General features: G+C 41.1%; 1 protein-coding gene across 4 annotated transcripts in view; it reads left to right on the top strand.

Moving 5' to 3' along the window:
* The window catches only part of KIAA0825 (KIAA0825 ortholog), a 559317-nt gene that overhangs the window by 131414 nt on the left and 402660 nt on the right, over positions 1 to 25243 (top strand). For all 4 annotated transcript variants that reach the window (XM_040342242.1, XM_040342235.1, XM_040342259.1 and 1 more), the window contains exons 5-8: positions 4973 to 5149; positions 16549 to 16631; positions 18180 to 18404; positions 19489 to 19745. In XM_040342242.1, coding sequence (XP_040198176.1) covers positions 4973 to 5149; positions 16549 to 16631; positions 18180 to 18404; positions 19489 to 19745 — 742 coding nt within the window. The remainder of the gene's footprint in view (positions 1 to 4972; positions 5150 to 16548; positions 16632 to 18179; positions 18405 to 19488; positions 19746 to 25243) is intronic.

Below are 25243 nucleotides of genomic sequence, written 5' to 3'. Positions count from 1 at the left end.
AAGGCAAAAGTTGAAGAACCCCATAAAGCGGTGTTTATATTTAAATTATGGCATATACAAAAGCCCACTGCAATTTTTGTAAAATAATAACCTTGTTAGTGGTCCACATGGTTCCAACAGTTGCTGAGATGCAGAAAAGTTCAAACATCCCACATGTTAGGAATGCTTCCCCCTCTGTGCACATCATTGTAGGCAGCTCTGAGTCATTCAAAAACAAATGAATCTGGTATCCTTTATTTCCCTATGGATTTGGTGCTTTCCCAGTTTGCCAGTAGATGGGTGCCGTTTATATGCAAAATAAAATAAATTACCAATGTACAGTATATTGCTTTTTTTTTTTTGTAAATCTTCAGTTCTTCTTTAAAGGGGTGTTCCAGGCTTTTTTTTATGTTTATTAAAAGTCAGCAGCTACAAAAAGTGTAACTGCTGGCTTTTAATAAACATACACTTACCCGTTCCCTGGTCCAGCGACGTGCCGCTGGGAGCTTCGTTCTGGTCCCCCCCTTCACGGCCGGCGCCTCCACTGCAACTGTGGGCACCCGGCCGTGACAGCTTTCGGCTTCACGGCCGGGCACCCACTGCGTATGCACGAGCGACGCTGCGCCATTTGATTGGACAGGCGATCACCTGGGACCTGTCACGTGTCCCAGGCGATCGCCTACAGGGAGGGGCTGCCAAAAGGCGATTAGAGTATTCGCCTTTGCAGCCCCTCGGCAGAAGGAGGAAGTGGGACAGGAAGTCCCACTCCTCCTGAAGCCCCCACTCCCCCCCCCCAAAAAAATTACAATGCCACTTTTGGGTGTAACTCCGCTTTAACACCTGTGGGTATCTGTTTTTTTTTTTAAGCTACAGGCCATTTTTAAAGCGGTTGTATACCCAATATTTTTTTTTACACCTGAAAGGCATAATGAGCTAGTATGCACAGCATACTAGCTCATTATGAAATGCTTACCTTGGTGTAGAGAACTTACCTGGTCATCTTGCCTCGGCGTGTCTTCCGGGTATCGCCGCTCCAGCTCTGTGATTGGCTGGAGCGGTGATGTCGTCACTCCCGCACATACGCGCGGGAGACTTCATTCCGGCAAGGTCCGGCGCCTGCCAGGCCTTTAGCCGAGGATCCCCGCTGCGCATGCCCTGCTGCAATCAGCGGCGCATTGCGAGGGGAATGTCTTTTAAACCGTACAGGTTTAGGAGATATTCTTTATACCTACAGGTAAGCCTTATTATAAATATATATATATAATACAACTGTATTTTAACTTTGCCCACCTGATCACCCCCCACATCTACTACCCTCTGTTCCACTTCACCCTCCCTTCTAGATTGTAAGCTCTAACGAGCAGGGCCCTCTGATCATTCCTGTATTAAATTGTACTGTAACTAAATGTCTTCCCTGATGTTGTAAAGCGCTGCGTAAACTGTTGGCGCTATATAAATCCTGTATAATAATAATAATAATAATAATTATAGGCTTACCTGTAGGTAAAAGTGGTAGTAAAGACTTTACTACCACTTTAACTTGCTTTAGGGTGTTCATAAATGGTTCTTTCTCATTTTGATGGGCCAGTGCAATGCTTTGAAAGGATAAGGATTTTTAAGACTAACCTAGAGGATGAGGACAGCATAGTGGGTTTATTCCCAAATTTGGGGAGGTCAAAGACTTAAAATAAAGCTAAAGGAAAAAATGTTTATTTAAAAAAAAAAATTGGACAAGGCAGAGAGGGATTAGAACACCTGGCAGGCTTTTATTTCTGTCTGTGTCCCCATTAAGTTATAGGGGAAATATTTCAATACTAGTTCTGGGGTTTTTGGTGATAACCAGGGATTCCCTCATCTCCTGTTTTGGCTATGGGGCAGGAATTTAAGTGAAATCTCCTCAACGGGACACAGATGGCAAAAAAAAAAAACTGTCAGTGGTTACTCTATCCAAAATGAAACACGTTTTGTCTTTAGTTATACTTTAAAGGGGTTGTAAAGGTTTGTTTTTTATTTTCTAAATAGGTTCCTTTAAGCTAGTGCATTGTTGGTTCACTTGCCTTTCCCTTCGATTTCCCTCCTAAACAGTTTTTTTTCTTTGTCTGAATTTCTCACTTCCTGTTTCTCCTCAGTAAACTTGACACCATCATCCGAGCGGTGTTTAGTCAGCCAGAACAGCTTACTGAACAGCTTACTGAGGAGAAACAGGAAGTGAGAAATTCAGACAAAGGAAACAAAGAAAAAAAACATTTAGAAGGGAAATCAAAGGCAAGTAAACCAACAATGCACTAGCTTAACCACTTTACTACCGGCCGCCGTCAATTGACGGCGGCACGATAGTGCTCTTGTTCTGAGAGGACGTCATATGACGTCCTCGCCTTGCAGAGCCACTAGAGGGCACGTGCCGCTGGCGGCGCGCACCCACCACGTTACTGGGAACCTGATGCGTGCGCCCGGCGGCCGCTGGGCACCCACGATTGCCCAGTAACTGAGAAGGACCGTGGATCTCTGTGTTTACCTGCTGTGTCCCTTGTACATAGGGACACAGATCGGTCACCTCCCCCAGTCAGTCCCCTCCCCCTACAGTTAGAATCACTCATTAAGGTACACATTTAACTCGCTGTATAAATGTGAATGGTCCCAAAATAGCATCAAAAGTGGCCGATGTGTCTGCTGCAATATTGCAGTCATGATAAAAATCACTGATCGCCGCCATTACTAGTAGAACAAATAAAAAAAATGTAAATGCTATAAATCTATCCCCTATTTTGTAGCTTCTATAACTTTTGCGCAAACCAATCAATAAACACTTATTGTGTTTTTTTTTTTGTTTTTGTTTTTTACCAAAAATAGGTAGAAGAATACGTATCCGCCAAAACTGAGGAAATTTTTTTTTATTTTTTTTATTTTTAGGGATATTTATTATAGCAAAAAGTTAAAAAATATATATATATATTTTTTAAATTGTCTTTTGTTTATAGCAAACAAAATAAAAAGCACAGGGGTGATCAAATACCACCAATAGAAAGCTCTATTTGTGAGAATTTTTTTTTTTTTATTTAATTTGGGTAAATTGTAGCATGACCGCACAAATGTCATTCAAATTGTGACAACGCTGAAAGCTGGAAAATGGCTTGGGCAGGAAGGGGGTGAAAGTGCCCGGTATTGAGGTGGTTAAAGGAACCTATTTATAAAATAAAAAAACAAACCTTTACAACCCCTTTAATAATACATTTAAACCAGATTCAGGGGATGCACAGAAGAGGCTTAAACGTTCTATATGGGAGCAAATTTTACTTTTAAAATCATAACATTTCTGACAGGTTCACTTTAGATGAGTGACGGACAGAGCCCAAAGAAACACTAACTCATAGTACACTTATTTTTCCTTGTGTTTTGGAGTATTACACTCATACTGGTGACACCTAGTTAGTAGATTATTACGAGTTAAACCAGGGACCAAAGGTGTGATTTTCTTTGGGTTCTATAGATCATTTTGAGAAAGAAAAGTCCTGATTAAAAGCTGACTGTCTCTGAAAAGAGTGTGTAACATATCTGTGTGCTGAATGAATACGGCAGGGAAAAGGAAGGTGATATAACTCAAGTTATAGCAACAACAATGTACTTCGGTGTTCTTCAAACATTATAACATGAGCAGTGACCAGTTTCAAGATCATCAAAGTTACTCAGATGCTGTAAAGGTCAAAAAAGCAGTACACAAATGGAAGAAAGTGTGGGAAATGCTATTTAATTGAAAACTCTGTACAATTAAGCTTCAGTGTATAACTTAGGCAATGCAGTTATATATTAACCCAAAGCAGCCAATCAAAAATCAGCTTCTCCTCTGTAAACTGTGAAAGACTAATTTCCAAATGATGTTAATGCTACTGTCCTATGATAAATAAACTCACTTGCTCTGATACACTGGTTTGCAATCAGCTGATTCATGCATTTATGTATAAGGTTGCTTTCACACTGAAAGCGCCGACCTGTTAGCGCTAAGTTAAGCTAGGGTGGCTCGTTTTAGCAACGCCTTAGCAATGTTTAAGCTGTGTTTTTGCGATGCTTTTCGGTACTTTTTACCCCCCCCCCCAAAAAAGGGTTAAAAATCCCATTCTGCGGCACATTCAATATGATTTTAAGGCGATTTGAAAGCGCTGCCCATTCATTCCAATGGGCAGGGCGTTTTGGGAGCGCTAAATACAGCGTTCCCAACCCACCCCAAAGATGCTTGCAGGACTTTTCAGGAACGTCCCGCAAGCGCACCGCCTCAGTGTGAAAAGACGCACTGGAATGAATGGGAGGTGGTTTTCAGGCACTTAGCTGGGGCTATTTCCAGCGCTAAAGTGCCCGATAGCCACCCCAGTGTGAAGCTGGTCTAAGGGCTCATGCACACTGCAGCTCAAAGAAGCGCCTTCTACAGAGTTTTGAACTTTTTTGCCTAGAAACTCCCCTCCATGCTAGCCAAAGTGTCCATGCACACTGGCTTTTTCAGGAGTTTACAGGCATATGCTTTTGCAGGCAGAAAAAATCCCCACCAAACTCGCATTTTTGAAAGGAGCTTTCGAGCAGAAAAGACGCATAAGTGCCCAAAAACACACAAAAAAGCTTGAATGAGCATGGCACACAAAAAGATAGGCAAAAATAACCGAGGGGAGGGTTTGTAAAAAAAAATGCTTATGCTCAAAAAAGTTCAATACAAATGTGCAAAGAGCCCAAAAAAGCTTCTTCGAGCTGGAATAAAAGCTCAAATGGCTATAAAAAAACAGTTTTTTTTTGGGGGGGGGTGCAGTGTGCGTGAGCCCTAACTCTGTTTTAAGAACACTAAAGTTGAGTCACCCCCCTCCTCCTTGTCTGGAATACATCTGTGGACCTGAGCTCCCTGGTCGGCCTCTCTGCCACTCTTCTAGTTGAATTTTGCATTCATATTACAGTGCTTGAAAACTTGTAAAGTATATTTATTTTGACTGCACTTTTCTTCCTTATTTTCATTTAGCTGTTAACATAGAAGACCTTCAGAGGAAAACTAGAGACACAACATTACAGCTAAAGCACCTACAATTATTGTCCAGGATCATCAAACTCTTCCTGTGGCTTGAAGATGAGGTAGAAAAATCAAGTTCTGAGATCCTTTTTCTTTCATGTCATCCAGATTTAAAGGGAAATATATCAGGTAAGATTGAAATGATAATATTGTATTAACAGGGAAATTGATTTTATTGTTGCTGCCGTGGGCAGGAAGATACTTTGGCTGGAGATGAGGTATCACATCAGACATTGTTGACGTCACACCAGGACATATTCTTAAAATGAGGTCTAACCACTTGCTTACTGGGCACATATGGCCCTCCTGCCCAGGCAAAACATTTAGCTTTTGGCACTGCGTCGCTTTAACTGACAATTGCGCAGTCGTGCGACATGGCTCCCAAACAAAATTGACGTGTTTTTTCCCCACAAATAGAGCTTTCTTTTGATGGTATTTGATCACCTCTGCATTTTTTAAATTTTTGCGCTATAAACAAAAAAATTGCTAAAATGTTTTACTTTTTGCTATAATAAATATCCCAATTATTTAAAATAAAAAATATTCTTTTTTATCTCAGTTTAGGCCGATACGTATTCTTCTACATATTTTTGGTAAAAAAAAAAAAGTCGCAATAAGCGACTGGTTTGCGCAAAAGTTATAGAGCCTACAAAATAGGGGACAGAATTATTATTGTTTTTATTTATTTTTTATTAGTAATGGCGGCGATCTGCGATTTTTTATTGGGACTGTGACATTATGGCGGACACATCGGACACTTTTGACACATTTTTGGGACCATTCACATCTATACAGCGATCAGTGCTATAAATATGCACTAATTACTGTATAAATGTGACTGGCAGGGAAGGGGTTCACACTAGGGGGCGAGGAAGGGGCTAAATGTGTACCCTGCATAGTGTTTCTAACTGTGGTGGGAGGATACTGACTGGGGGAGGTGACCGATCTGTGTCCCTATGTACAAGGGACACAGCATCGGTCTCCTCTCCCTGACAGGACGTGGATCTGTGTGTTTACACACACAAATCCACGTCCTTGTCTGTGTAACCGCTGATCGCGGGTGCCTGGCGGACATCACGGCAGTCAGGCACGCGCATCGGCATCTCAGTGATGCGGCGGGCGCGTGCGTGCCACCGGTTTTACTCGCGTGCCCACCAGTCTATAGACGTCCTCCCGGCAATTGAGAGCCACTTTGTGGCTGTCTTTTAACAATAGGCAGGATGCCAAGTGGTTAAAAATAGGGTTGTCCCGATACCGATACTAGTATCGGTATCGGGACCGATACAGAGCATTTGCGCGAGTACTTGTACTCGCGCAAATGCTCCCGATGCTTCGCCGATACTTTTTTTTTTGTGGTCGGGAGGAGTCAGTGGCTGGGGAAGGCAGGAGAGGGCGGGAGGAGTGCGGGCAGAGTTTGGCTGGAGAGGGGGCGGGCAGCACACGCTGTGAGGTGTCAGGCCGGCTCCCCCCTTCCGTGACTGAAGAGGACTGAGGATTGAGCGCAGGGCGGGTGGCATGGCGGTGACATGGAGGCAGCAGCAGCAAATGAATATTTGTGTAACAGCCTCTCACTGAAGCCTGGCTTTGCGGGGGATCGGGGGGGGGGGAGTCCGTCAGCACGGCCGCGGCGCTGATAATTCTCAGCTGTGACTGTTACAAAGTGGCGGTCTTGCTGCTTGCAGGGGGTCAAGGTACACGTCTTGGCGTGACGTACCCCAAAGGAATGTATAGAGTTACACAGTCGGAAAAAGGCGACTACAGACGACGTTAGAAAATGCGACGGCCGCGCGTACGTTCGTGGATCGTCGTAAATCGCTAATTTGCATACCCGACGCAGAAAACGATGCAAACTCCACCCAGCGGGCGCCGAAGTATTGCATCTAAGATCCGAAGCCGTACGCCTGTCGGATCTTACCCAAATGCCGTCGTATCTTGGTTTGAGGATTCAAACTAAAGATATGACGCAGGAAATTTGAAAGTACGCCGGCGTATCAGTACTTGCTCTGTGGATCTGGCCCATAAACTGTACAACTCAGTTTACAACAAACTGAAATCTTTTAGGTGGAGGGAAGGAAAAAAAACATGGCACATCTTGACTTGGTAATATTTGCCCACTCTTCTTTGAAAAAACATTTCAAATCTGACGGATTGCGAGGGCATCTCCTGTGCACAGCTCTCTTCAGATCACCCCACTGATTTTCAATCAGATTCAGGTCTGGGCTCTGGTTAGCCCATTCCAAAAACTTTAATCTTCTTCTGGTGAAGCCATTCCTTTGTTAATTTGGATGTATGCTTTGCGTCATTGTCATACTGAAAGATGAAGTTCCTCTTCATGTTCAGCTTTCTAGCAAAAGCCTGAAGGATTTGTGCCAACAGTGACTAGTATTTGGAACTGTTCATAATTCCCTCTACCTTGACTAAGGCCCCTGTTCCAGCTGAATAAAAACAGCCCCAAAAATTGCAAATTTGTTCAAGTATTTATTCACAGAGATAAAGTAAATCTCTTCCCACACGGTTTAGATGTCTCTATTTGGATACAGAAATAATAAAATACATTGCAATTAAGGTATTAGTTAATCTTAGTTAATAATCATAGTTTTATAGTTAAAAATCCATCTTGTAATAATTTCTTAAGGGATTACTTGTAATATTTCAGACATTATATCCACAAATATTTTCACATATATTTTCAGCTTTATCTGTTCAGATAAAAAAAAAATATATAGGATCCTTTTTAAGTCGAACCTGCTTTTCCTAATCTTATTCAAGTGAAAGGAATTGTTACATAATAGAAGGATTTTAGAAGAGATACCATAGGCTAGGCAGAGGCAGCCTTGCTCTTTTTGCCCTTTTATCAGTGGTAACATTTTCCTATTGTAAAAAGTCATCACAAATGAACAGAGAATATAGCATCACGGCAGTCATATTGCCTGTTTAGAGCTTTCAGTGTTCTTTAAAAACTTAATAAAGGTCTCTACTGAGGTTGGATTAAAAGAACCTGTTAAGAAGGCAATTGCTTCCCAAGAGATAACCTCTAATGATAAGAAAAAGGGGAGAAAGTGTTATTGCCGCTTTCACATTGTTAAGACAGAAAGGTCTCTGTATCTTTGTCCTACAAATGAATTTTGAGAATAATCTTATACTGCTTGAAGAGATAAAAATCCAGGTACTTCTTGCCTGCCAGCATCTGAAATTCCCACTAAGGATTTGATAAGGGATTAGAAGTTTTCTATTTGTGTGAGCTGCCATAGTGGGAGACAGATGTGATCAGACGTTGGTCATAAGGTGATGTAAAGACACGTGATCTCTCAATCATAAGCAACGTATTTTTAGAAATAAATATATTAATATGGGATATTGGCATATAATATCCAATTAGTGCAAGAAGTGAAACAGATCAAGGCTGCTTCAAATAAAAAGTAACTTATTAAAAAAGCTAATAAGAAAAATACCAACAAGTGTATAAATTGCAATAAAAGCTTCCAGAATCTTGAAAACATGTCTGTATGACCAATCAGCACAAAAGCTTGTTGGAGAACATTTGTTCGTTTTGGTATCTGAATAAGAAAGACCAGCAGTCTTATGTGTGTTTGTGTGTTTTTCTAGTGTAAGGGGAAGGGGGGGGAGTAAAATGGGTGTCCTGTTTGTAGAATGTTCTTGCTGTTGCACGGTGCTTGCCAACTGCTGGTTGCAAATAGTAATACGTTATTTTAAACTATACCCAATACAGATTTTTTTTAGGACTTTTAAGGTACCCAAGGACTACACATAAATTTTTATCCAAAATAAGAGCATATATTTAAAAACATTGCAATAATTTATATTCCCTCCTTTATGGTGGATCACTATATATAGTATCTTACCAGATAGCCAATCAATCACCATGTATTTGTATCTGTCTTATGTCTTGCTGGAAGTGTTATAGGGATCTTTTTTTCCCTCCTACACATTTCTTGGGTTGTCCCACTTCTTCAGGAGAATGGAAGAACAAAAAACTGTGCAGATAGAGTAACAAGAAAAGAAGAATTTATATACATCACATAACACAAATATTTACACAAACTGCATTACATTTGATATACATTTTCTGTAAAATACCAATTTTCATGAATTTCTTTGGGGTTGAGCACATGGGTACATTCAAGGGATAACTGGAGAGGGAACAGATGTAATTAAGTTGAGCATATGTATTTCTCCCCATGTATAGTATTACAATGCTCCCTCTACCATGAGCAAAAACATGCCGGCAGATAAGGGCAATGTATAAATATTCCTACCTACCTGTAGCCAGTGGACAATTTCTATCCTTTAGGGTTCTTGTTTAAAAAAAACTCATCCCTACAGATTGGGGTTCAGGGCAGTTTATTGGTAGTTTTCTTAAAGTGGATGTAAACCCTAATTTTTTTTTTTTTTTTTTTTTTTCTGGCACAATGTACAGTATGGAATTTCAGATCATCTGTGCCCAGACTTGCCACAAACAGTTAATCCAGCTCTGAGCAATCCTCTTATCTTTTTTCAGTGAGATAAAACAGACACACAGAGAAAACCCTGTCTATTGTTCCCCCATGCTGTGAGTGACATGTGATTTACATATCTCATGCACAAGCCTTAGACTTTTACTCTTTTTTTCTGAAGCTCTCCCAGGATTGGCTGTTCCACACCCAGGACCGGATTTACTCCCTTTGCCACCCCAAGGTCTGGTCCTTCAATGCCGCCCCCGGGGGGGGGGGGTCAGGGGGTTAGCGATTTTTCGCAGACAATGACTGGTGTTAGTGCTTCAATCATTCCGGCACCATGGTTGTTATGGTGTCAAGATGATTGAAATGCATTATTTCAATCATTACATTGTAATATAAAATGAAATAGTTTAACTCACCATAAAGCAGAATGAGCATGTCACTTGCCACAGTCACTTGTCACCAGATGGGAATGTCACTTGCCACGCTGCCTGCCACCAGATGGGAATGTCACTTGCCACGCTGCCTGCCACCAGATGGGGATGTCACTTGCCACGCTGCCTGCCACCAGATGGGGATGTCACTTGCCACGCTGCCTGCCACCAGATGGGGATGTCACTCGCCATGCTGCCTGCCACTAGATGGGGATGTCACTTGCCACACTGCCTGCCACCAGATGGGAATGTCACTTGCCACGCTGCCTGCCACCAGATGGGAATGTCACTTGCCACACTGCCTGCTAGCAGAATGGGGTTTGCCACAGTTACCTGGCTGCCACCCAAAAAGTACCAGTTTGTGACTAATTGCATGTAAAATCAAGCCCTCCCCCCCAGCATTGCAGAGTGCTGTCAGCCTCTCCTCTCCCGTGTGGGGAAATTAGCTGCAGGTGAACAGTGAAACAGAGGCACATGAGACTCGAGTGAGAGATGAGAGTGAGGGTGGGCGGTGAGAGATGACGTCATTCTCTCTCTCTTCTGTGTTGAGGAGCCTTTGCGGTCCTGTAAGTAAGGGCGGAAGTTGGAACAGCAGTGCGGGCAGGGGTCAAGTCCTGGGAAACAAAGTGTGGGAACTCACCCAAGATTCCCACCTCAAAAATACAAAAACAGTGTGTGTGTGTCTATATGTTAGGGCCGGCCCAAGACATTGTACTGCCTGGGCCCAGTATTGAAGTACTCCCCCCCCCCCCCTCCCAAAAAAAAATCTTGCCCACCAAAAGGCCCCCACATTAATTATTTTATATCATTACAATGATAACCCAAATTAAATTTACCAGCAAGTCAGATTTACATGCAACAGTGATGGTGGGGTTCAGACACAGGCAGGGGTGGTGGGGGGATTTAGACTCAGGCAGGGGTGGTATGGGGTTTAGATTCAGGCAAGGGTGGTGGGGGGTTTAGACACAGGCAGGGGTGGTAGGGAGGGGGTAAGACACAGGCAGGGGTGGTAGGGAGGGGGTAAGGCACAGGCAGGGGTGCTAGGGAGGGGGTAAGACACAGGCAGGGGTACTAGGGAGGGGGTAAGACACAGGCAGGGGGTAAGACACAGGCAGGGGTGCTAAAGAGGGAGTAAGACACAGGGATTGTAGGGGTGTTAGACAGGAGGCAGGGGTGGTAGGCTTGTTAGACCCAGCCAGGGGTGGTAGGGAGGGGGTTAGACATAGGCAGGGGTGGTAGGGAGGGGTTAGACACAGCCAGGGGTGGTAGAGAGAGGGGTTAGACACAGCCAGGGGTGGTAGGGTGGGGGGTTAGACAGGCAGTGGTGGTAGGGAGGGGGGTTAAACACAGCCAGGGGTGGTAGGGAGGGGGGTTAGACACAGGCAGGGGTGGTTAGAACCAGCCAGGGGTGGTAGGGGGGTTAGACACAGCCAGGGGTGGTAGGGAGAGGGGTTAGACACAGCCAGGGGTGGTAGGGTGGGGGGTTAGACACAGCCAGGGGTGGTAGGGTGGTGGGTTATACACAGCCAGGGGTGGTAGGGGGGGTTAGACACAGGTGGGGGGGTTAGACACAGCCAGGGGTGGTAGGGGGGTTAGACACAGCCAGGGGTAGTAGGGGGGTTAGACACAGCCAGGGGCGGTAGGGGGGTTAGACACAGCCAGGGGTGGTAGGGGTGTTGGACACAGCCAGGGGTGCAGTTTGTCTGGGGGGAGCAGTTTGTCAGGGGGGGAGCAGTGTGACAGGTGGGGGAGTAGTTTCTTGGGGGGGCAGTGTGACATATAATGCACAGCTGCACTCAGCTCACACCACATCACACACACAGCTCTCTGTGCACCAGCCTTACCTTCACCCCCAGCATGCAGCACTGCCTCGCACAGCTCTCCCTCCACCTCCTAACGGCTTAGCCTCCTGTTCTCATCTTGGGTGTCCCAGCCAGGTCCCACAGCACCACCAGCAGCAGATTCCTCCCTGCCGCCTCCTGCTCCACCAGTCCACCATACCTAGAGCCGACCACAAAAAATTAGGAAACCCGGAAGTAGCGGGGAGCTGCATGTAGGTGGACTGAGAGAGGAGGAGGGTGCCGGGTGCCTCATACCGATTGGCTCGGGTGGCTCTAGTCCTGCAAAGGGAACGGCGTTTCCGCAGGACTCGAGCCCTGAGTGCGGGCAATGAGAGAAGATGTAATCTCTCTCCGCTGCCGCACTGCCCGCTGAAAAATTACTTGTCTCCTCCGCCGCACGGCGCCGCCCCTGCACACAGTGCCGCCCCGAGGCCTGGCCTTGTTTGCCTTGTGGGAAATCCGGCCCTGTCCACACGTCAGCATGATTGAGCATGCTCAATTCATGTGGTTACTTTTCTGGGTTTTGACTGGATGTTGGTGATCATTGCAGAATTTAGTGTAAGAAATGCACAGGAGAAAATGCATGCTGACAAGCAGAATGTAGAGGAGGGCGGGGAGTCTACTGACATCACGACTCCACCCACCGAGTTTCCGACAACAGACCCACCCACAGAATCTGCCTTTTTCGGGTCTCAACAGACAGAGGGGAGACATTTGACAGGTTAAGATACATGCAGGAGGCATGTATATCCTTATAGATAACCACTTTGGCAGTAGTTTAGAAAGGATGAAAGTGGGTTTACATCGACTTTAAGTCTACTGCAAGCCAGAGTAGTAAAAAATGTGTCATCAGAGTAAAGTTACCTTACTAATGTGCAAGCCAAGAAACTAACGTATCATAAATTACCTTAGTTATGATTATTAGATGTAATATGAAGCAGTCATTCAATTTCTGATGAATTAAGGATGACCGTGGTTGGTCTATTGACAGAGATTCCTGATGTCTGAGACACCTACTCAAAAATCTGTATTGTTTATAGTCAGGGCCGTCTTTAATATGGTCTGGGCCCTGGGCAAACATTTTTTTTGGGCCCCCCTCCAGCTTATTTTGGGCCTGGCTGGTTCACATGTATGTTTTGGCGGTCCTCATTTGTGCAGGCACAGCAGTCCATTGATTTGAATGGGCTGCCATGCCTTTGTTTCCTGCAGAAAAAAAGGTGCATTCAGCATTTTAAAAATACAGTTGCCTTAAAATCCATTCTGCTTTTGCACCATGCTACTTACCTGCAGTTCTTGCACACACAAACGCACTGTGTTTTTAAAAGCGTGACCTAAACGTCTAAAAATGCAGCAAGTTTGACAGTGCGGGAACTGCAGATAAGTCACAGCAGACAGCAGAATGGACAGACAGTGCTGTATTTCAGTGCTTGATGGGCATAGGTGTGCCGTGTGCGCAGCCTATTACATGAGGCATGCGCTTTTCTTTGCAGGAAACGCAGGCATGGCGGCCCATTCAAATGAATGTGGGCCGCCAAAACACATACATGTGAACCAGCCGGGCCCAAAATAAGCCCATCAAGCAGTTAAATACAGACAGTAATGCCATGTGCTCTGAGGCCTTACTCAGCCTGGACTGCAGGTCTGGTCTGTGATTTAAAGAGTTCCTCTATTTTACACATGGCATGGCATGGGGTCCCATGGTGCTAAAGCAGAATGGACAGGCGGTGCTGTGACCCCCATGCCATGCCATGTGTAAAATAGAGGAACTTTTTAAAACACTGACCAGACCTGCAGTGAATCATCAAATATTATAAAGACTTTGGGCACACTCTACAGAAAACTTCTATTTACAATATAGATTAGCAAACAGTGACATACCTTGAGGAGCAGGACATGAAGAAGTCAGCCTCGGGAAGAGCAAACTGGGGATGTTATAAAATCACATTCTAATTCACTTTTATATACAAGCAGCACCCAGTGTCAGGAAGGGAGAAGTGCATGTCTAAAGGGAAGCCAGGGGTGCTGTACATTTTAAAACACTGGGAAGGGAAGCTGTACTGTCACTGGCTGCGTGCCGCTGATGATTTTCAGCCTGATTTGTGGGCAGCACAGGGGCTTAACGGGCGGCAGGGATCAGGAATTATGGGGCCACTTACACAGCTTCAGGCATGGGCCCCCTGGAGCAGAGAACCAATGGGGGGGGTGCTGCCGCCTGAAATTGAGAAGCAGGGGGGGGCTGCCGCGAATTTAGAAGGGGGGCCCCTTTACAAAAAAGAAATAAAAAATAAAGAAAAATATAAAAAAAGGGGTGTAGCCATCCGGGGCCCTGGGGACCTCTGAGCCCTTTAATAAAAAAAAAAAAAAAAAAAATATATATATATTTTTTTTTTAAAAAGGGGGTTGCCATCTGGGGCCCTGGGGACCTCTGGGCCCTTTAATAATTTTTTTTTTTTATAAAAATAAATTACAAAAAAAGGGGGTTGCCATCCGGGACCTCTGGGCCCTTAATAAAAAATAAAAAAAATATATATAAAAAAGAAACATTTATAAAAAAAAAAGGGGGGTTGCCATCCAGGGCCCTGTGGACCTCTGGGCCCTTTAATAAAAAAAATATAACAAAAATAAAAAAATAAACATTTATAAAAAAAATAAAAAATGGTGTTTGCCACATGGGGCCCTGGGGACCTCTGAGCCCTTTAATAAAATATATATATATATATATATATATATATATATATATATATATATATATATATATAGAAAAAAAAGAAATAAAATATGAAAAAAAATTATAAAAAAGGGGGGTTGCCATCCGGGGCCCTGGGGACCTCTGGGTCCTTTAATAATAATAATAATAATATATTTTATATATATATATATATATATATATATATATATATATATATATATATATATATATATATATAATTATATATATATATATATATATATAAAATAAAATAAATAAAGAAATATATAAAAAAATATGTTTTTTATAAAAAAGGGGGGTTGTCATCAGGGGCCCTGGGGACCCCCAGACCTCTAAAAAAAAATTGGCCCTTTAATAAAAAATAAAATAAAAATATATTAAAATATTTTTTTTTATTTAAAAATAAATAAAAATGGGGGGTTGCCATCTGGGGCCCTGGGGGCCTCTGGGCCCATGGGGACCCCTAAAAAAAATTGTCCCTTTAATAAAAAAAACCTCTAAAAAAAAATTGGCCCTTTAATAAAAAATTAAATACAAATATATTAAAAAAATATATTTTTTTTTATTAAAAAAAAAATAAAAAAAAGGGGGGTTGCCATCTGGGGCCCTAGGGGCCTCCAGGCCCCTGGGGACCTCCGGACCCCCCAAAAAAAAAAAAAGTTTTTTTTTTTTTTTTTTTTTTAAAGGGGGTTGCTTTGGGCCCCCAACAGTGACAGGGCCCTGGACAGCTGCCCCATTGGCCCTGTGGTAAAGACGGCCCTGTTTATAGTTCTGATCTATTACGGATGTAGTACCATTTTATTTAGCCTGCCACCATCCTATTAACATTTTATGTATATACCTTTTATATTTACTTTTAACAAATTATTATCTAAACATAATAAAGAGTTTTAATTTATTTTAACGCAGTAGTTTAGACAGATTATTTTATTTAATCGTTAGTTGGCTGCTTTTTTTTAAGGTGGTGGAACAGCAAGCTGAGAAAGCCAGAGCAGTCTTCATTTTGTATCAATATGCTGTCAGGTTCCTTATCAATAATTAAAATATACAATCTCAATAATATGTTCATGGTCTTCCACAAGGTCCTTCTAAATGGACTGGTAGAATTCCCTTTGAACTGGCCTATCCATCTGAAGGGAACAGGGAGCCTGAATTGCCACTTCATAGCAAAAATTTGTGCCCCAAACACTGGGCCTAATTTACAAAAAAAATAAATTCTATTCAATTGACCTTAAAGTGTCACTAAACCCACAACAGTAAAATCAGTCTGTATATGCAGAAATGCATGCTTTTTATACTCACTGTGGAATCTAAGGGGTTAATCCTCTGCCTTGTTTAAAAGGGCTGCTTGATCACTGACTTCAGAACAGGTCCATATAAGACAGAGATACTGGAGTCAGGTTGCACATGCTCAGTTTGGTGTGTATTAATATTTTTTCTTGGTAGAGTGCATGTGATCAGCACTAGGCCAGACAGAGGGTCTAGGGTCCTGGATCCAGATAGAACAGCTTAGAGCAGAATAAAAAACTCCTCCTACAAGCTTTAACCATGAACAGATAGAAGTCACAAGACTGCTCTGTACTGCTGAGAAAAGGTATTTAGCAGTTTATATTTACTAAAACAATTGCATTTCCATGTTCTGTGTACTGTGGGAGACCAGGTATAGTGAATGCAGGGTCCTGGGATTAGTAACTTTAAAGCAAACAGCTGGATACATAATTGAACACAAGTGCTATGGTTTGCCTTCCAATAGAATGTAATTCTGTTCTGTCATTTCTGTGATCATGACACTGTTGCCACAAACCTCACTTTGCTCCTTTTGCAGTTAAATGGATTTTAGTGTTTTGTACAGCTTTCTTATATGATCGGAGGCAAATAATTTGTATATAAATATAAATGTAGCATATTTATTATTATTATTTACCATGTACTATATATATATATATATATATATATATATATATATATATATATATATATATATATATATATATATATATATATATTATATATATAATATATATATTATTGAAAAAGGCATTTCATACACTTTAATCATCATGTTTGGACTGTGTTCTCTGTATAGGAATTCTAAAGACGGATATTGGTGAAGATATAATAAATGAAAGCTGCCAACTGGATAAGAGCTCCCTACTTATCAAGGAAATGGTATGTATCATATAATCAGATCAGTATTATTAGCACATCAATATATTTATGTTACATTTATTTAATAATGTACAGTGTGACGGATGTCTAGTGAGATTTTCAGGAATTTACCTAATCTTCACCAGGGGAGCAGCGTACAGTATATTGGCCAACATTACCATTGGACATTAAATTAGACATACTTATAGTTTTATATATTTAATACATTTTTCATATCCGTAATAAAACATTTTCCCCTGTTTTTTATGAGAATAGAAACGACAACAACAAAAAAAAACCTGCAGCTTTCCCAATAGACTATTGATGTGTTGCCAGATATATTTTAGAGGTTTCAGATCCTTTACCTGAGTTTTCAGAAAGGGCTCACATATTTATTTTTTTTATAAATTTTCTCATATGTAAACTTTTTCATTTTTTCAGCTTTCCATCTATTAAATCTTCTGTCCTTGTTGTTGTTGTTTTAACTTTGGATAGTATAACAGTTTTTTTCTGCCAGTAAATACCTTATACAGCCCACTTTCTGTTTCTTGTCTATTCCTTAGCCTAGGCTTATAACCTCATGCACAGCTTTCTCTTACTCTTGTGAGAGTTTTGCAGGAAGGGAGGGGGAATGAGTCATAAGAGGGCCAATGAAAGCTGCAAGGCTGTAGAGCTTTTAGGTGTGCCTATGTGTGTCTGTGTACATCCAGGAAGTGAACAGGCAGCATCTTCAGCTGCCCACAGTTAAAATGGCTGCAGCCAGACTTGGTGGAAGGAAATTTCTGCAGCATATTTGGCAAGTACAGAATCACTGTTTATATAAAATAATATGCAAAGTGGTTGGAGGGAAACTTCAGAATGGAAAAGATGTTTTTATTGCAAATTATGTGAGCAGACTGCAGTTAAGACTGCAGACTTTAAGTGAACCATTCTGTAATTCTACAAGCCTGCATGAATATATTTCTGATAGGTCACAATATATGGTGACCATATAATTAAAATAAAAACATAAACAAAAAAAATATGTAACTTTTTTTTGACCACCTCAGCCCCGGAAGAATTTACCCCCTTCCCGACCGGGACATTTCTTGCGATACGGCACTGTGTCGCTTTAACTGACAATTGCGCGGTCGTGCGATGTTGTACCCAAACAAAATGTATGTCCTTTTTTTCCCACAATAAGAGCTTTCTTTTGGTGGTATATGATCACCTCTGTGGTTTTAATTTTTTGTGCTATAAACAAAAAAAGAGGGACCATTTTGAAAAAAAAAAATATATTTTTTACTTTTTGTTATAATAAATATCCCCATTAAAAAAAGATATATGTTTCCTCAGTTTAGGCCGATATGTATTCTTCTACATATTTGTAGAATAGGTCATTTTTGCTGTATGTCATTAATCTATTACAACATCATTTGTTCTGTCGTCCATTGCACAGCATTGCATAGCACATGGAAAACATATACATTTTTTTTCTTATCACCATTTATGTATAAATACAAGTCAGCTGACAACGTTTTTCTGTAGCAGTGAATGGTATATGATCATGGTATGTATTTTACTTTATAGCCTACCATGAAATTTGGCTGGAGGAAAAACTTGAAAGAGATGGCACTCACCCTGGTTCATGATTTACCCTCTGTGCTTGAAGAAGTGATGGCTAGAGTCCTGCAGAGCGATGCAGAAGAGCTCTCTGCCAATGCTGGATGTAACATGACCCTTGGTAATATCCCCAAGTCATATGAACACTATGGAACCATTGCAGAACAACTGAGACCTATAAAAGTTGCCAAGGCAAGTGCCAAACTATAGGATTGTTAAAGGGTAAATCCAATGCATGCCCGCCCAAGCGTATGACTTTTTTCTTCACTGCTCTGTGCTCTTTTGTAGACCTAGCAATGCCCCTGCCTTCCCCCCTTAAAACTTGTGTTACGGGAGCCCTAAAGAGATATGATCAGTAATATATATAGTTTTCAACATTTATCTAAAAGCTTTGAATGTTTGTCCTGTGAATGTAAACTGGAGATGGCCCAATATGTTTTTGTTTTGTAATTGATATGTGTTATTAAAATACACACTTAAAGTGGAGGTTCCATCAAAAAAACTATGTTGCTTTAAACTGTAGCTTACGACTAAAAAAGAAAAAAATAAGAAATTTTTTTTTTTACTCATCTGGAAATGCCTGTTGCTATGCGGTCCCACGAAATCTGCCTTTGAAACCACCTAGGATTCTGACATCATCTCCCTCTAATGCTCCTGGGAAATGTGTGTCATTTCCCAGGATGCAGTGCTCTGTTCAATTATCACTCCCCATCCAAGGCTTCCAGGAAGTAAGTGCCTGTAGGCTTCACATTGCCCACAAGCAAAATGACAACGGTGTAGATATAGTTTTATAAACTATCTTTTTTGAATATCTATGCGGATCGGCGGCGGATTGTAAAATAGTAAGTGACCAGATTTATATTATAAAAACGCAGGATGAAAGGACATACATTTAAAAAATGCTAATTGTGGTTGGAACTCCGCTTTAGGCATCCTATGCACGCAAAAGGGAAAAATGAGGTGTCCCAATTGGAACTGCGTTTAACAAAAAAAAAAAAATTATAACGTTGCTTGTGTGTACAGTAATCACTCCAGTGAGTAGAGTGCTCGGGGGCCAGTGGATATCCATACTATAGAACTTAAAACACAAAATAAACAGAAAGGTAAAGTGTGCATAAGATTGGTCAGGGACAGAGCATGCAGCTGAGGAGGGTTGTAGTCGGCAGCATTTGAAAATTTGCTACTCGCCTTTTACAAATCTATGTATTACTTCATGATCATAATACAGACAAAACTAAATTATTTTGATTAACCTGTCATGCTTTTCTTTCATCAGTTCTGCTTTGACATCATAGAAGTGTTTGACTTGCTATTCCCAGTAGTTGTGGCATGTAGAGGGGATTCTCTACAAAAGGTAAAGATCTGCTTCATAGAAGCCTTCAGCAAGTCAGTAATGTCTATTCTGAGTAGACTGCAAGAATGGAGCATACAGGTCCCAGACAAAGCTCCCATAAAGACTGTGCTTGTTTGCATGTCCTCAGCTCTTCATGTGCTTCATCATCTCACTCACTACAATGAGAAACTAAGTAAGAAGTAAGTCCACCTCTTTTGCATTTGAAATTTTGCTTATTTATGTAATCTGTATATGCTTGTAGGGTTGATTGTATAGACTTCCTGAATCCTTGTAAGTGTTGGGAAGGGACATCTAAAAATTAGGAAATAGAGATCAGTGATCACAAAGCTGGACAGACATGTAGAGCTGGAAATGTTTAAAAGATTACAACGTGTTTGTAAACCATTCAAGATCCTTGAAAATGTATGTAATTCTGCCAGTGATGATTTTATGGTCGATAATAATTATAATCAGCTGTATAAACCACAAGACTGTCCTTCTCCATAATATTTTTTTTTCAGTGGTTCAAGTTGGTAAATACAAATGCTCTTTTTACTCTCCCTGCTTACAGCTCTATTTTATAATTAGAGTGTAGAGTAAAGCCTCGTGCACACGATCCGATTGTTGGCCAACCGAGCATCTTACATACTGATGGTACAGAATTGTTGGCCAACAATCACAAAAGTAGTGACATACTATGAGGAATTTCAGCTCTTGAGCGCCACCTTTTGGGCCCCTTCTGCTAGTTTCATGTTTGGTGAGCATTGATTCCGAGCATGCGTGTTTGTACTTTCGACTTTTGTGTGATGGACTTGTGTACTGACGATACGAAAATCAGACAACAGACCGTTGTCTGACGAAAATTTACTATCCTGCCACCCTTAATTTGTTGGCCACACTTGGAGCATACTAACGGTCAGATTTTGGGACAACAGTCTGTCAACAGACAATCCCCTGCCAACAATCGGATTGTGTGTACAAGTTTAGTTTAGATGCCTTCCCCAGGGAATTGGGGACTAAACTCTGTTTCTTTAGGGGCCAGTATTGTCAGAATTGGGTTGTGTGTGGATGGCATCAATTTTAGACCCTTTTAATATCAGCCAAATAACATTATTACATTTGGTGCATATGAGAATTTGGAGTTTTTGGGTGCCATCTCAATGAAAATCATATATAAGACCTTTTGTTTGGTTAAAAAAGGGATAAATCATCACCATCAACCATTATATAAACAATACATTAAACGGCTATGGGTAGCATTGACTCACCACTAACTAAAATACATTAGATGGCTCTGCTTGAAGCTGAATTATGGGATGTTTATTGTAATATGAATTGATACTGATTGTTACTATATATCTTTTCAGACTTATCTTTCACATTTCTTGAATACGCTGTACATATATATATATAGGATACTATGTATACCTTCAATTTAATCCATCATATATGACTTAACTATTATTTGAAAATAAATAGTTTGTATGACTTGTAATGTAGAGCAGCTGATCAGGGAAATAGGTTAATTATTTATGTGGAAGAAATTTTGTTAATACTCAGTGATGAAATAAGTGCACAGCACGTTTTTACGGTTCAGTCATGATATGGTACGCAACCAAACAAAAAGTCCTGTATGTGAATCTTTAGAGGGGACGCATGAAATATCCCAACGTTCATATTCTCCTAATATATAATGTTCTAGAGAGGGATGTGATGTGTGTTTAAGAGGATGGCTGGTCCAATTACATTATTATATATTCTAAAAATATTGGCAGTTTCATTTGATCCCCAGACCTCCTTTAGATTTGTACTTGACTTGCTTTAAGGGGGTTTTGCATTCCCACTTGTTTGGGTAGGCAAAACACCTTTGATGCAAACAACAGTTAAGATAGACCTCTTCAAAAGCAGATAAAACCATACATATGGCTGTAAAATAAGTGTCTTCTGCATAGTTTATGAAAGTGCATATGTGTCCTGCTGCCTCGTTCCTTTTGTAGCACTGACCATAAATATCAGATGAATATTGGTCAATTGCAACTGAGTTCGCTGATGTCCTTAAGTTGATGTGCAGTGCAGGACATCTCTGGCTGACCAATCTCTTTTGAAAAAGAAGTTATTTGTGTTAAAGATGTGTTGGCATTGGAAGTGTTTGGCAGTAGCTTCCTCTTTGTTTTGTAGTAAATGTACCAATTTAAGATATATATATATAATACACCTTCATAAAGAAGAAATACAATCCAATAATTATTACCTTGTTGAAATACAGACTCTGTGAGGGAGATTTACAAAAACGGGTGCACACAGAATATTGTGCAGTTGTGAATAGTAACCAATTAGCTTTTAGGTTTTATTGTCAAAGCTTAATTGAACAAGCTGTAGTTAGAAGCTGACTGGTCACTATGCAAAGCTGCACCAGATTATGTGTGAACGAGTTTTACTAAATCTCCTATTATATGTGAATCAGTTGCGTTTCCAAAATATTGGAAAGTCTGTTAAATTTTTGACATACCCTGTCACACTGTATAGCTAGGATATTGACACCAGTATTCACTACCTCTTCCTGTAAGACCCCTGTACTTCCCATTCTGGTTGCAATTGTCTATAAAGATTTGTTAGATTAACAAAAATAGCTGATTGTACAAAACCTCTTTAGATTGATTCACTCTGTGTATGTGCTTCTAAAAAGATAATATACATTTACTTAAAGTGGAGGTTCACCCTAAAAACACATTTTTAACATTAGAGCCAGCATACTAAGTACATTTACTTTTGGCAGGTCATTTTTTTTTCTCTGTACATACCTTTATATCCTGATTTTGTCCAGGGCTTTTGCGTTCTGATGACTCCGGGACTGGGCGTTCCTATCCCAGCCTCAGGGTTTTGATGACTGGGCGTTCCTATCCTTCGGTTCAATGATTGATGGCTTGTGAAACAGGTCCCCTGTCACACAACGCGCGTCACCAGATTCCTGGAGATAGCCGAGCTGCGAGTCGGCACTATACGGCGCCTGCACCCGCCGTGTAGAGCTGACTGCGCAGGCGCCGTATAGTGCCGACTCGCAGCTCGGCTATTTACGGAAATCTGTTGACGCGCGTTGTGCGACAGGGGACCTGTTTCACAAGCCGTCAATCATCGAACCGTAGGATAGGAACGCCCAGTCCCGCAGTCATCGGAACCCGGAAGCCCTGGACAAAATCAGGATATAAAGGTATGTACAGATGGAAAAAAATGGCCTCCCGAAAATAAATGTCCTTAGTATCATTAGTATGCTGGATCTAATTTAAAAACATTTTTTTTTTGGGTGAACCCCCGCTTTAAAGTACAGTGAGGGAAATTCAACAAAGCATTTACAACACTTTTCTCACAGTATGATCTCGATAAAATATTCTGCATCAAGTGCATATAAGCCTTTCAAAAGTTAAAGCAACATTTTTTCAATGTGTTGCGATGTCTGCAACAGATTAACAAAAAAACTTACCTCTAGTAGATTTGCTTCATTGGTTGATAGGACAAAGGCCACCAATGTCCTTGCAAGCAATGACACAGGGGCATACTCGGTGCGTAGAGCCCGACTGGCATTGATTGAAAGAAGACAGCAGTGGGTGGATTTTGTAGCCACTATTCAGACCTAATGGGAAACTAATCTCTAAGCTCTTCATAAGGGTTCACCCACCCCACAGCAAAATTACTTGGCCACTGGAACTGTCTGGTGACATATGCAGTGCCAAACAGGGACCTGTGGTTTTGTTTAATTCTTTACAGACAAGAACCGACATTTGTGGTGTGGTGGTGCAATGAAATTCTAAAGAGTGGCTAATCCACTATTTTTGAATCCCAGGGATTGTATCTCCAGCCACAATATGTTTTATTTTTAAGTTTTTAATAGAGAGAGGAAGAGTTGATGACTAGTGCCAAGTGTTTACTGCTGTCTGGGGCTCCTTTGGAGAGATGCGCAACCCTCCTTCCCCGGTTACAATGTTTTTGAGTAGAAATCTATAACGGTAACAAAGGGTCTTTGTTCCCATTTTCCCCTACTGTCTTGGTCACAACCTTGTCTCCTGGATAAGAAATAAAAGGAAACATTTAGGCCTCAAAGTAGTAAAACCCTGAAAGAGTTTGTAACCATTCCCCACCATCTAAGGCTAATAAAAATGGCTGGAGTTACAGAATACATAACGAATGTTTTGTATCTGCCTGCAGTTTTGAATTTTTAGATTTTAATTTTTTTTTTACTTTTTCAATTTAGGATAGAAATCCAACCTTTTGGTAAGAGGTTGTTTGTTTTGTGCAATGAGAAATGTCTCTATATCTGCCACTTTTTTGCAGTTTTTCCTGTTTATATTCTTGCAGGTTATATTAACTGGCATAAATTTCAAAGTTGCAGTATGGCCTAAAAATGTTCATTGTTTGTTGTATAGTCATAGTGCTCCGAGGAGATTGGACGCTGGCTGAATGTAAATTGTGTGCCCCAGGCTCCCTCACCGATCTGTTCCTCACTGTTCTCTATATGTGCCGTCCTAGTTTCATTGACAAGTCGGTCTGCATTAATGTTGTTTTGTCCCAATGATTAGATTTTGCAAGGAAACTTTTCCAACTATAGGAGGAAATGCCAGTCTAAGGGCTAGCATCGCTAGACCCTTTACTTTAAATGTATTGGAAGCACCTTTATTTGTATTATGTACATCAACGCTTTCAACGCGCTTCTAACATAGGCAACATTTTTCAGCTACTGTCGGACAGGAAGTGATGGAAAATCTATCCAACAGAGACTGAAACAAAGAGAAACTCTGTTTAGAAAAAGGTGTGGAAGAGTTAGAAATTCTGACAGTGGTTTATACCACTCCACTAGTTTTTGTATTCCCCCACTGGGGTCAGAGGCAACAAACTTGTTCCCACTCACTGGATTTTTGGCTGGAGACAGGATTTATTGTGGATGGACCGATATTTGCTAACCATTTCCAGGGACCTTTTTCCTGCATCCAGGAAGACATTGTAGGCAGAGCATATAATTTAATCATGGGCAGAGAATGAATTTAGAATAGGCTTAGTTCTATAAGTTATAGAACCTATTATGATTGTTGATGGGTTGTACATCAGCAATCACAACAGATGGCACAAATCTTGTGTCGTAAAACTAGTTTAGACTCTCTCCCCTAGCTTAATATAATGTACAACATAGTGTATACAGTGCAGGAATCATGAGTATATTGTGTAACATAGCATATATATTGCAGGGGTTGAGAGTATAAAGTGTAACACTGTGAATGCAGTGCAGGGGTCAGGATAATAATGTACCGCATTCTAAATGCAGTGCATGGGGTCAGGAATTAGTAGGATACAGAGCTGTGTACCATGCAGTGTTTAACAATATTGTGCCACTTACTACTAGTAAGTGGGAGAAAATATCCCCCAAAGGTGGTTTAAAAAAGTAGAGTACTAAAACTCCCACCTCCATTCTAAAATGGTGGGTCTATCTTAGCCTCCCCTCAGAGGACCCCCAGTGTCTAAATGTCTGTGTGGGTACACAGTATGGGTGAGCAGTATCCTACCTCTCTCCCTCTGACCAGCTATTTTACTGCTTTTTCTGCTCAAGACAGACCAGGGCACAGCTTTCCACCTAAGGAGCTAATAATCTACAGCATGTAAAAATAAGTATTGAACACATTACCAATTTTCTAAGTAAATTTATTGAGTTGAA

The sequence above is a fragment of the Rana temporaria genome, chromosome 1, assembly GCF_905171775.1.
Source record: "Rana temporaria chromosome 1, aRanTem1.1, whole genome shotgun sequence".
Classification (NCBI taxonomy): Eukaryota; Metazoa; Chordata; class Amphibia; order Anura; family Ranidae; genus Rana; species Rana temporaria.
Note: the sequence above shows the minus strand (reverse complement) of the source record. Positions and strands in the feature narration are given on the sequence as shown.